We start from the raw sequence: 10,601 nt of genomic DNA, 5'->3' as shown, positions 1-10,601 counted from the left end.
TGTTGTTGAAAAAGGGCATAGAAACCAGTATTTTCTATGCATTTTTCATCATCATCCTGGGAGTCTTGAAAAACAGTCATGTAAATTAAGCGTTAATTTTAGAGACACATTAATATTTTTTATGTGAATATATACTTTTCATATGTAGAACCTACTGCTGCTTGAGGTATCTTCGGCTATGGCAAGTTTTGAATAGAAGTGAAGACTGAAGATTCTTGATAAGCATTTGTGAAAGTGATGATTTTATCAGTCATATTAATTGTGTGAGTTGTGATAATTTTTTTGTGTGCCAAGATGTTATTAACATTTTAAGTGTATGTAATTTCTCTTGCATGGAACTCTTGATGAGTGAAAACTAGCTGTTTATATAATTTTATAATCACTCAGCGAACAATTAATAGTACAATGTATTAACTTAAATCAGCTTATACAATCCACTTAGTTTTAAAAATGAATGTATCTCAATGGAGGGAAATGTTATTGCAATGAAATTCATTAATATATTATCTCGCTTCTCTACATGTGAATAGAAGGTTAATACCCATACACTGATAAAGTATGTGTTTGTTTTCTGTAGTAGGGTAGACATTCCAGTCCTTTGTTTGATTTGAAGTGTGAGTATGTATCATTTGTTAGCTCATCTCAGTTGCGTGTGTATAATGAATATCATCTTTGACAAGTGTTATTTTGTCAAAAAAAATTTGTAATTAAAGAAACGTGAAACACCATTATCTTTAGTCTCATTCACTACAGATGCTGCCAGGATGTCAATGTGTATGCGAACAAGTCATAATTTGAATACAGGGACAAATTCACCCCGTTTTATTTTTGCCCCTTTCCCCCTTGTTGTCAGTAGGCAAATTTAAGAAGGGTCCATTCCAATGTCTCAAATTACCTCTTTTCACACAACTTTGGGCGGGCAAATTCAAGACGGTGCAGAACAGTTTGCAAGTGTAGAAGGACGAAAATAACCCCGTATACAGTAGTTGACTATAAATTGTCAGAAATGGGCATTATTGATGATGTTGATATACATCCTTCAAGAGGTGTCAGAAGTTGACTGAAAAACTGGAAGAACTGCAACGTCGCCCATCAAACTCGTAGTGACAATACCATCCAAATTTTGTTATTATGTACTACCCTACCTCACGGCTATTTTGTACTCTTTTGAAGAGATATGATCTCGTACAATAGTTTTTGGTCGTGGAATATTTTATGGTCAGAATAATTAAAGGTCAAAATTTAATTTTAATGAATGAGATCTAAGAGAAAATTTACGTGTTAAAAACAGTTTGAATAAAATAACAGTTATTTAGAAATTCATACATTTTTATTAGAATTTATGTAACTTTCAATCATCATTATGAGACAAATATGTAACTTTGGTATCCGTTTGTGTGATTAAGTGTTTATCTTCAATAATTGTGCATTCGAAGGTTGAAATGTCATTCTAATCTTTGAAGCGAATACGAACGGATAACATGGGGACCATTATTTCCCGGTTTCAATTTTGGGCTGCAGGGATACCACTAGTTGGTCCTCAGGGATCTGGCCATGGCTCATTTTAAGGGTTTATACCCCCTTTGGTTTTGATCACAAGAACTTAAACACATTGGGGTTAAGCATAGAGAAACTTTCTTAATATTTATAACAAGCGTCTGAGGGCTTCCATTACATCTAAATGCGTCCATTTAGCTCGTCAGAACTTTGTCTTTTTTTTTTACTTTTCACAACAATACTGTGGTGAATGATGAGCCGTTATCTCCCTTTTCTTTAAAGTGTACATCATATGAATTACAGGGCAGTGTAGGAGACCTATAGGGCTATTATGTCCAGGTCTCAAAGGGCTGGACGGGTACCACCAAGTTGTTTCGAGGGGTTTTGATTTTGATCACAAGATGCATTTATTTTTGTTATCCACGCGATCTTTACTTCCTCCGAATTTGTCAATGCTCCTACAAATTATTGATCATCTTGAATACTGATAAAAGTATGCGGATGATAAAGTCAAATATATTCACTGTTTGAGTACTCTCAGTACTTTGATGGTTTTCCTTATTGACCGTTAGCATCTACGTACACTGGTTTAATGGCTGCTGTTAGTGGTTGCTAGCTTCAGCATGGTTATAATGCCTAACAGTGGAGTAAACTTTTCATAATTTTGGTTTCATCATTAATTCTAGGTGATGCAAATGCATACCCAGTAGTTTGCAGTAGGGGAAAATCGTTAGTGCAAGTCTAAATAACGTTAATTATGTCTCCGGTGCAAGTTTAACTCATGAACAATATATATTCTCTTTTGAGAAGTGTACAGGCAGAGAATAGAACAATATCGACTCTACTCTTTCATCACCAATAAACAGAGTTTCGTTTTTCTAGTGTCTTGTATCTCGAAATATTTTAATGTGTTGTCACTCGTAATATTGAGATACATGTCAATGTTACTCATCAAGATGAAAACCATACCTCGATACAATCAGGGACGTACATGTATATACTAACGTATACTTAGTATTTACTTCCCTGATACAATGCGTCAGTATCTTGATATAACGGAAGGATTTTTATTTTCTAAGATATACCCCTTCTTTATTTGAATATGAATTATAATTTCTGTTACTTTCTGTAAACTGCAGTAAAAATTACAATATTGTAAAGATAATAAAAAATTATGCTGAAAAACTAAAAATTTATACTGAGGGGGTCGTTATTCTTCAGGGGTCAATTTTTCTTCATGTAGAGTGTGTTAATTTTTATGAAAATGACACTTATTCTTCAGGCAAGAGTCATTTTTCTATGTAGCTAGAATAATGACTGGGGACAGGGGTCACTATTCTACGTCGAAAAATGACCCCGGTCATTAATCTACAGGGGTCATTATTCTACTTTCCACCGGTACATGGAATTTTGACGTCAAGACGGCGCAGCAAATATGTATCAAATTGGTAAGAATCTTAAACAAAGACGATTTCGGTCAAAGAAACTGATGAAACAAAAACTATATATACTCTTCAATAGCTTCAGTGTATCATGCTTTATGAGTGATACTAGAATGAAAACACATGGACTTAATGCACTGGCGTCGGAAGCAAATTGAAGGGGGGGGCTAGATTAATCCTCAGAAATATTGAGAAAAAAGTAATTCTTAAAATCATGGAAATCCTAATCCGTTGGGGGGGGGGGGGGGGGTGGGGGGGGGGTTATACCTATACATCCAAAAGAAGAAATACTTACTTTTTTTTCCAAAATCCTGAAATTCCTAATCCGGGGGGGGGGGGGGGGGGGGGCTTCTGAATCCAACTTCTCAATCTTTCAAGGTAAATTAAGGAACAATAATCTTTCCTGCGAGAAAAGAAGGGGGGGGGGGCTGAACCCTCTATCATGCTATGTTTCTGATGGTTAGGTATAACTTTGCAAAAAAAGTGGGGGGGGGGGGGGGGGGGGGGCTACGCCCCCACTAGCCCCCCCCCCCCCCCCGGTTCCGACGGCTATGTAATGTCAATTAAGTACTTAAAACCCATCAACTGATGTAAACGGTAGTAAAATGTGTACGAAATGACTGTAAAGGACGTTTCACAGTTACAATGAATTTGACTTTCGGATAGCAATATACCAAGTTTTGTTAAAAAAAAATAGAATGGAGAAAAATGTTAACGTTCGCTTCCCAAAATAAACACATTAAATGAGAAATAAAAAATATTTCATGTTTTCTGTTAATTTATAAGGTAGTTAAAAGATAAGCGTAACGGGGGCGCGTTAAAATGATGTTGCGATACGTTTGCGGTTGCTACGGGTCACTACTGGACGTAGGCTAGTTTGTAGCTTACTAGGGGTATTCGAATGATGTCAGGTACTAGAAATTTTTTACACTTGTAGTGTACGCCACATATACCTTTAACTATTTTTTCAAAAGAATAGGCGTAAATGTCTCAATAATTTCTGAAGATGTCGTATTGTATCAAATTGATAAGGCAAATTGTTTGATGATGTTGAGTTTTATTTGAAAAAAAAAAGAAAGATCAACAGCATTAAAAGTGACAAGGTACATAATAAAATGTTTTCTGGTAATTACGAGAAAATGATGTCATAACAGCGAGATCTTTTCTTATTAATTTGTATTTACGAGGTATCTTAACACTGATTATTGTATGGGGTAAAGAAATGAAAATATTTATTTATAAGTAATTAATCAAGTAAGTTAATCATTTATCATAGCATATTAATTCGCTAGCCAAGGGTTTCTGATTCGTTCGTTTTAACTATGAACCCTCGGTTCCTCAGGCTTTGTAAAAGGCATAGCACACATTTTCCAACTTGTAACAAAAGCACATGGACAAAAAATCACCAAATAGCTATACTTTATTAATTAACTCTATTATGTCACTGCTGTCCTGTCGTATATTTCATAGTTTTTCATTGGTTATTCAATTTCATACGGTGAAAATTAACTCGTTCGTTTTCTTATTCGATTATAAAATATGTTAATTCCATACAAACACAATGTTTAGTTTATCTTATTGGGTTTTATTTAAAATATAAGGACAACAATACCGTGTCGTTTATTCAATCATATCTGCGTACAGATTTTGTCTGCAGACACAGTGAAAAAAGGCTAGATGACAAAATCCGGATGGCATTTGGTTCTTATTTTATATTATTTATTCACAAACCGGAAGTACACAAGATACCCGGCCAACTTGGACGTGGCGATATATGTATCATTTGTATCATGAGTATGGTTGGGGGTTGGCATATACGTGATTCATTTTATAAAGTCTGATCATTAAGATTAGGGAGGATATTTTTTCTTAGGTAATTAAGGTGAGATTTATGATCCAGTTTAATCCGAAACCATTAGTGAGTTTATTCAGGCCCCATAATGAATAATGTGATGAAAGGTCACTATCTGTAATGCTATCTCTTTAGCGCACAATATTTTAATTATTGGTAAAGATAAGAATGTTTTCTAACACTTAGCTAAATCAAGGTTTAAGGGACAAAAATCAATTGTCTAATTTTATTAAAAAATGACGATTTTAATCAATTTCTATAATAATCTTCAATAATTTTTAATCTTCTATAATTTTTAAAGTGAAAAAATATAGTTTTCAGTTACATTTATGATTTATATTAAAGTTTTCCTGTTTTTGACAGATCGACATAACAACTTTAGTACTATGGCAGACTTCGAGAATTCAGCCCCATCCCAGCCATCAGCTGTGCATAGTTTTTTCAAAAGAATAGGCGACGTATGTATTGGATTCTTGTGTTTACTTTTCTCCCAATTTTAGTGAAAGATATTCATTCTTGAAAAGAACAGTATTACTGCATTTAAGCTAATATAATTTTAGAAGCTAAAACAAAACTATAGTCCGTTTCAAGTCACCTTTCAGTCACGTTGACAAATTTATTGAAAAATCACATACCTGTCAAATGTAGAAAAAACCAAAGATTTTTTCATTGACACATCTCTTTTTTACCAATTTATTTATTTAATATTTACGTTCAGTGTATATTTCCCTTTGTTTTTATTTGAAATTTGTGATGTTCAATTTCCACTCTCCCTGACTAAGAGAGTATATAATGGCTTCAAAGCAACTATACACAAAATTAATACTTCTTATAAATAAACACCAGTATGAATATAAAATTATGGCATTGAATGGTTATTTTTGGATGATTTCAGTCCTATAATACACCAAGGATATGCAGGCAAATTATTAAACCATGCTAATGCGTGGTATTCAATTTGTCAGCACATCCTTGGTGTTTTATTTGACAACGACATCCAAAAATAATTGTTAAAATTTATATTAGGGAATTCTAAAATATTCCTTCCATTTTAGAGTCTCTAAACACCTCACAATTTTTCAACATTATCATCTTGGCACTTTCATGCTGTTTGCAAAGCAAAATCTTCATTGACTTCTTTCTGTTAGCTGCATTCTGTAGAAGAGGCTATTCAAAGGAGAAATCTTAGAATTTTTTTTTCTTGGGAATAGATATAGTTTAAATCCTGAGGTATTTAGGAAATATATATATTGAAAAATTTTAAAGAATGTTCATATATATGTCGTGAGACAGAATACAGGTGTCTATTCTGAAATTGAACCCATTCTCTGTACATTTTCCATGATGCAGAACCAAACGGTAACACATCGTACTTAAACTATCAATTTCTCAAAGTGTGGACAACCGAAATCTGTAAGACTAGTACTGGTAATTGCAAGTTTTAGACATTGATTATAACTAGAATTCTTAATTATATTAGATTAATGCTCTATGGAAAAAAAAAAATGCTGGAAATGAGCAAGTAAATGAAGTTCAAATGAGCTTTTTAAATCATAAAAACATTTGTGACCTCCTTAATAAAAGAAAAGCTCTGACAGAAGGTACAATTTCTTCCAATATTTGCCCCAAAATTCAGAAGTTGTTTAAATCTCATGAAAATACACATAAACCATCTTGAATATGTGTATATAAATACCTAAGTTTTACACTTTTATCTTGTTTCAAAAAATAATTATGACTTCAACATTTTGGCATATTTTTAAGATTTACTCAAAAATGATGAAAAATGGCACATTTTCTCGTACTTTTTTGAAAAGGAAAATGTGTCCACAGCTGTTGCCCGTAACAAAATTAATATATTTTATGCGATATCACATGATAAAGTTATAATTCGAGTTTTATTGTGGGTGACAGCTGTGGACATAGTTTTCTATTAAAGGGGCATGGTCACGATTTTGGTCAAAAATTATTTTTCCGACTTTAATGTTTACAATGCTTCAGTAAGGCATTTTTAATAGGCAACCAAAATTTGAGTGTCATTTGATGAGTCATAAGCGAATTACAGAGCTTACAATTCCTCGCTATGTAAACAAAGCGTTTGTTTACATTTTGAATGTTGAAGTAAAAATTTCAGTTTTAGACCTAACATGAATGTGTTAATCGTTAGGAACTGTTTATTTATACTTAAAATGAATAATGAGAAAAACAAACCAGCTTTAAAAAGATTTTTTACCGGTGTTTTGAACCTATGTAAACAAAAAAAGGGCACGAGCCTTGTTTACATGACGAAGAGTTGTAAGCCCTGTATCTTGCTTAAAACTTAACGACTGGCACCCAAATGTCATTTGATCGTTAGAAATGCATTCCTAAAGCATTGCAAATAATAAAAAAATAAAAATAAAATTTGACCAAAATCGTGACCATGCCCCTTTAAAAAAAAAAAACATTGAAGAATTGGTATCTTCTGCTCAGTTTTATAAAAATTAAGGAAAAATGCACTGTTTATGAAGTCATAATTACCCTTGTGAAAGTTTAATCATGTAACTCTATATAGATTCTTAGTTTATGGGTATTTGGGATGTGAATAAATGTAACATTTCAATTTCTTGTGATATTTTTAAGAATCGCTCTAAAACAGGGCAAAATGTGACTGAAACTGTACCTAGTTCTTTACTAGTTATTGACAATTCTGACTATTCATTCACCAAACTTGCCCTTTCATGAAGTAAAAGCATAAATCCATAAACAGATATATTTTTTCCCATTGCTTAATACAGATGTGACTGTAGTTTTATTTTATTTTGCAGACAAAACAAAATCTTCTAGACAAGTCCACACCATACATGTATTTTCGATGGATCTTTACTTGCGTCTTGTTTTTACTCTATGGACTAAGAGTTTATTTTCTACAGGTTTGTATGTTTTACTTAATTAATTTTTTGATACTGAATTTATAAAAATGGAATAATTTGAGCAAAGTAAAGACTGTTGAAAAAGGACTTTTATGTGGGAAAGAAACACTGAAAACTATAGACATTTATTTAGAAGCATTTCAGCTCAAATTTTTATCTGACCTCTGATTCTTTTTTAGGGCTGGTATATAGTCACATATGCCTTGGGAATTTATCTGCTTAATCAGTTTATAGCCTTTCTAACACCTAAAGTGGATCCAGCTTTTCAGGATCCGGATGATGATGGTAAATATTCCAAATGAATTTTTATTAAATTTTATGAGAATTTAATTCTATGCATATATTAATAGATTAATAGCAGAAATTGAAGAATCATTTTCCAGCATTTAGCCAAGAAATTCTTTTTTCATTTCAGAGGATGGACCATCTCTTCCTACAAAATCCAATGAAGAATTCAGACCATTTATGAGAAGATTACCCGAGTTCAAATTTTGGTAATTTTGATATTTTTCTGTTAATTGAACCACTAATTATTTTAGCCATATATTGAATGTATCTGATACATGTAGTTTATAAGTGCTTCTCTTTGAAACCAATGCACAGAATTTCGTGAAACTTTGAATATTACCACGGTTACTGAGAATTCCAATCCATTATTTTTAGAGGAATTTTATAAGTAATGTGGGAGCTGTGAATAATGTGAGCTTGCCCACATTTTCTTTCATTTTTAAATAAAAGAAAATATTTACCTGATTGTATTACAAATTAAATCATTTTTGAGGACTTTAAATAAAGAGTCTTTTTTCATGTACTTTACAGGTATAGTTCAACAAAGGCCATTGTCTTTGGTACGATTTGTACGTTTTTTGAAGCCCTGAATATTCCAGTGTTTTGGCCTATCCTAGTAATGTACTTCATCATCCTGTTTGTAATAACCATGAAAAGACAAATTAAGGTACGTACCAAAACCTATAAAACTGTATAACTTATCTGATCACATCCATTTAGATAAATGTTAAAACCGCTTCAGCTGCTTTTTACCAAAGCATATTTTATAGTTGCTTTAAATGATTGGTATGTATGTATATACCAGTCGTAATAATAAGTTATGCTGTTATTTTGCAAATCATTGAAAATTATTACCTGTATTTAGATGAATAAAATGATAAAGAATTAGCACTTTCTAAACAAAAACATAATTTGCGGGGGGGGGGGGGGGTCATCATTCATGGATATTTTTGGTGATTGATACCTACTAATGCATGCACAAAGCAATTATCATCTTTCTTATTAAAACAAAATAGAAATCAACTTGTTGATGTAAGTTATAAAAATGTATATTAATGTTCCAAATGCACAAACGTTTACTCTTTTTATTTCAGCATATGATAAAATACCGTTACCTTCCGTTTTCCCACGGGAAGCGCACATACAAAGGAAAAGAAGACACTGGAAAGGTGGTTTCATAGTGACATTGGTTTTGTTGTTTTTGTTCATATACATACATGTATGTGTAAAATATGAACATTCATTCTCTTATGATTGTTTAAAAACATTTTTTTTAGTATTGTCCATTTACTTAGTATGCTATTGAATGAATGCATGATTGTGTGAAGGAAAAAAAAATAAAGCTATTTATATTGGGAAAAAAAAAAATTCTTAGTATTTTTGTCATATACCGGTAGTACATGTTCTTCTATTTAAAAAACTAATTAAAAAAGTTAGGGTCATAGAATCATTCAGTTATTGATACTTGTCAGTTCCCTGGAGGTGACATTTAAAGAAGTTGACCCAAATCTATGTTCACATATTTTTCATCTTCTCTAGCCAAGGGTTTATGATCCGCTCCTCTCCTCTTGTAGAGGAGCGGATCGTAAACCCTTGGCTAGCGAAGATGCATATTTTTATGATCTAGGACAAAATGTACAAAAAAATATATTTTAAACATAATCATTCTCTCTCTCTTTGTTATGTTGGAAATAGCTGAAAATATGCAAACTTATAATGGAGTTGCAATATTGAAACCAACTGAAACTATATAGACTTATTTTCAAATCTATGAATACACTCAGATATATGGAAGTGATTTGAGCAAACAGAGACTACATCATATCATCATACAGTCATGTATTATTGATAAAATACCAATGTGCTATCTTTAATAAGTAATTATAATCATCGATTCATGAAAAGTTTTGTTAATTTTATCAAAAGGGTTCTACATTAAAATGATTTTTCATACACGTGATTTATTGTTTTGCCTTGCTAATTGGATTAATAAAAAGGAAATCATTTTTGTGTACATACATGTATTTCCTTAATACAGTAATTATCTTTTGAGGATGGGCTTATTCATCATGTTCATGAGAAAGTTTGAAATTATTTGGCATCTCCAATTATCATTAACATTAACTAGAGATAGGTTGATTTAACCATCAAAGAATTCATTTCTATTGTAACGGGATGGGAGAAATAATGACGGACCAGACCGGGATTCGAACCCGGGCCCCCTGAATCTCTAGTCAGGTGCTCTACCAACTGAGCTATCTGGCGCCGGTATTCGAACCGGTCTGACCGTCACACTATCATCATGTAAAATATTATTTTAATATTTTTAAGATATTTTTTCAGATATCAGAAGACACTTAAATAACAGATGTTATTTATGTCTTTGGTCAGAAAATAATATGTTTTATATTATCGTTTTATATCAGAAATTCAATTTCTTGATTGCATTTTTTCTATAAAAAATATTTTCAGAGTACAAAACTAAAATTAACTGTTTTTTGTATTTTTATCAAAATTCAGTTTCTTGATACCAATTTACAGCACATCAAAAACATTATCAGATTACAAATATCAATATTTCTCAAAAATCTTGAAACCGGCACCTCAAAT

At 32.1% G+C, this 10,601-nt stretch overlaps 1 protein-coding gene across 2 annotated transcripts; it reads left to right on the top strand.

The window, feature by feature from the left end:
* The first annotated feature begins 4,670 nt into the window (after positions 1-4,670).
* LOC128190578 (protein RER1-like) lies at positions 4,671-9,946 on the top strand. Of its 2 annotated transcripts, none has more exons than XM_052862672.1 (7): positions 4,671-4,812; positions 5,155-5,249; positions 7,599-7,703; positions 7,883-7,988; positions 8,119-8,197; positions 8,523-8,658; positions 9,086-9,946. In XM_052862672.1, the coding sequence occupies exons 2-7, from the start codon at positions 5,178-5,180 to the stop codon at positions 9,170-9,172; spliced, it is 585 nt and encodes a 194-aa protein (XP_052718632.1). In that variant the 5' UTR covers positions 4,671-4,812; positions 5,155-5,177; the 3' UTR covers positions 9,173-9,946. The 2 variants fall into 2 exon arrangements, with proteins under 2 accessions (XP_052718632.1, XP_052718631.1); XM_052862671.1 differs by having other exon boundaries at positions 4,671-4,821.
* Positions 9,947-10,601: the final 655 nt, after the last annotated feature.

The sequence above is a fragment of the Crassostrea angulata genome, chromosome 6 (genome assembly GCF_025612915.1).
Source record: "Crassostrea angulata isolate pt1a10 chromosome 6, ASM2561291v2, whole genome shotgun sequence".
NCBI lineage: Eukaryota > Metazoa > Mollusca > Bivalvia > Ostreida > Ostreidae > Magallana > Magallana angulata.
This window is presented reverse-complemented; position numbering and strand designations above follow the sequence as displayed.

What these genes read in the sequence shown, in the direction of transcription:
- LOC128190578 (XM_052862672.1), top strand. Translation starts at nt 5,178, where the DNA reads ATGGCAGACTTCGAGAATTCAGCCCCATCCCAGCCATCAGCTGTGCAT. An exon ending in TAAGAGTTTATTTTCTACAG is followed by an intron (nt 7,704 to 7,882) that starts GTTTGTATGTTT and finishes ATTCTTTTTTAG; the next exon opens with GGCTGGTATATAGTCACATA. An exon ending in TCAGGATCCGGATGATGATG is followed by an intron (nt 7,989 to 8,118) that starts GTAAATATTCCA and finishes TTTTCATTTCAG; the next exon opens with AGGATGGACCATCTCTTCCT.